The 1996-nt window shown below is 69.3% G+C and overlaps 1 protein-coding gene across 1 annotated transcript; it reads left to right on the forward strand.

The window, feature by feature from the left end:
• The first annotated feature begins 445 nt into the window (after positions 1-445).
• On the forward strand, positions 446-1699 carry LOC118882860 (homeobox protein MSX-3-like). Its single transcript, XM_036829219.1, has 2 exons — positions 446-659; positions 1292-1699. Exons 1-2 carry the CDS (start codon positions 446-448, stop codon positions 1690-1692), a joined length of 615 nt encoding a protein of 204 aa, XP_036685114.1. The 3' UTR covers positions 1693-1699.
• Positions 1700-1996: the final 297 nt, after the last annotated feature.

Raw genomic sequence — 1996 nt, forward strand, 5'->3', positions numbered from 1 at the left:
GCGTCTCAGGGTCCGCGCGCGGTCCCGACCTGTGCCCGGACCGCGGCTCAACCAGGTCGCGCCCACTGTGGGCTCCTGCGAGTGGGGAGGCTGGGGCCAGCTCCTCGTGCTGCCCGGGTGTACCAGCCACCTCCCAGCCGGGCCGCAGCGCTCCGCAGAGGACAGCCGGGCTCTGGGAAACCGACAGGCTGTGCGCCAGGCAGGCCGGGGCCGGGGCGCACGAGTCCCAGTCGGCCGTCCCGCCCTCCCGGGTCAGCGAAACCAATGGACGCCTGGGCCCACGCGGCAGCGACAGCGGCGATTGGAGAGCTGGGCATGAAAGGGGCGCCGCCTTTTTATAGGGCTCTGAGGGCGGGTCGCCGTGGAGCCCCCGGCAGTGTCGCGGCGCGCTGCCCACACGTCGCGCCTGCTGGGCCCCGCCAGCCCCGCGCCCGCAGGCCAGCGCATGGCCCCGGCGTCGCTCGGCATGAACCCTGCTGGGCTCAGGACGTGCAGCGGGGATCGTGCGGGGCCCGGCCCGTTGCCCTTCAGCGTCGAGTCGCTGCTGCAGGCAGAGCACTGGCTGGGCGCGGAGCCCGCGGAACCCCGGGAGGAGAGGCCGCGGGGCGCCGCGGAACCCCGGGCCTGGGTCCCGGCGGCCGCCCCCTTGCCCTCCCCACGTAAGTGCCCTGTCGCACGGTCCTGGGCTGCGAGAGGATCCCGCCCGGCCCAGGGTCGGAGGACAAGGGCGGGAAGGACGCTGTCTCTGCTAACTTTGGAAAGTAACTAGCCACTAACGCGCCGGTCTGGGCGCAGAAAAAGAAACCAGCCCACACGAGCCCACCCGACCCCTCCCGCGCGCGCGAAGCCCACGGCGGCTCCCCGGTCCCACGCCAAACAGGCTTCTGCTCTACCCTGGGGCGGAGCCCGCAACCCAAGACCCGGGGCTTCTTGCCTCGGAGTCTCTCTGGCCGAGCACTCCCCGCGAACGTTGACTTCTGCTTGGCCTCTGCGCTCACCGCTCAGTTCTTGCGGCGGCTTCCCGCCCAAGTTTTTCGCTTCTCCAAGTGGGCAGAGTTCCCCTCCTCCCGAGGGACGCAGGGCCACCGATCTGGGGAGCAGAGCCCGAGTCCACAACGGCCCCCCTCTCCGCGCGCCGTCTCCCCGGTGCCTCGCTTCTATTACCCCGGAGGTTTGGGGGGATCTTGTCTCCACTGAGGCCCGCGGTCACGAAGCCGGGACACGCATCCGGAACCGTCCTTGGCGCGCACTGCTGGCGTTTGAGCGCCTGCTTTGTGCTCTTTCCCCCCAGGCGCCCCCAGCCCTCCACCCTGCGCCCTCAGGAAACACAAGAACAACCGCAAGCCGCGGACGCCCTTCACCGCCGCGCAGCTGCTGGCGCTGGAGGGCAAGTTCCGCCAGAAGCAGTACCTGCCCATCGCGGAGCGCGCCGAGTTCTCCAGCAGCCTGAGCCTCTCCGAGACGCAGGTCAAGATCTGGTTTCAGAACCGCCGGGCCAAGGCCAAGCGACTGCAGGAGGCCGAGCTGGAGAAGCTGAAGCTGGCGGCCAAGCCGCTGCTGCCCTCGTTCGCCCTGCCCTTCCCGCTGGGCGCCCACCTTCACGGCTCCCCGGCCGTGTACGGCGGCGCGGCGCAGGTGCCGGGACTCCTCGCCGCGCCCGTGGCCGCCTACGGCATGTATTACCTGTCCTAGAGCTGCGAGGCCGTGTGCCCTGGGGGTCCGCTGGGGAGGAAGGGCCCGCGCGCGGCGTAGGGGGGGGGGTGTTGTCTTCCGCCACCGGGGCCACCCCGTCCCAGGGCCGGAGACGGGTCCCCGCGAGCGAGCGGCGCCCCAGCCGGGTCCTTGCTCCTGGTGCGCAGTGGGCGTCTCGGGGTTCTCTTCTTGTCTCGTTTTTCAGGTTTTTGTTTTTGTCGTTGTTAATACTGTGTTAAAATGGATGCCGCAAGACTATCTGTGGGTATCTTACGGATATTTAAAAACTGTTTTTAAAAAGTTA

This window comes from Balaenoptera musculus, chromosome 16 (assembly GCF_009873245.2).
Source record: "Balaenoptera musculus isolate JJ_BM4_2016_0621 chromosome 16, mBalMus1.pri.v3, whole genome shotgun sequence".
NCBI lineage: Eukaryota > Metazoa > Chordata > Mammalia > Artiodactyla > Balaenopteridae > Balaenoptera > Balaenoptera musculus.

Coding starts and splice junctions, on each gene's coding strand:
- LOC118882860 (XM_036829219.1), top strand. CDS start 446: ATGGCCCCGGCGTCGCTCGGCATGAACCCTGCTGGGCTCAGGACGTGC. Junction 660..1,291: donor CGCCCCCTTGCCCTCCCCAC/GTAAGTGCCCTG, acceptor CTTTCCCCCCAG/GCGCCCCCAGCCCTCCACCC.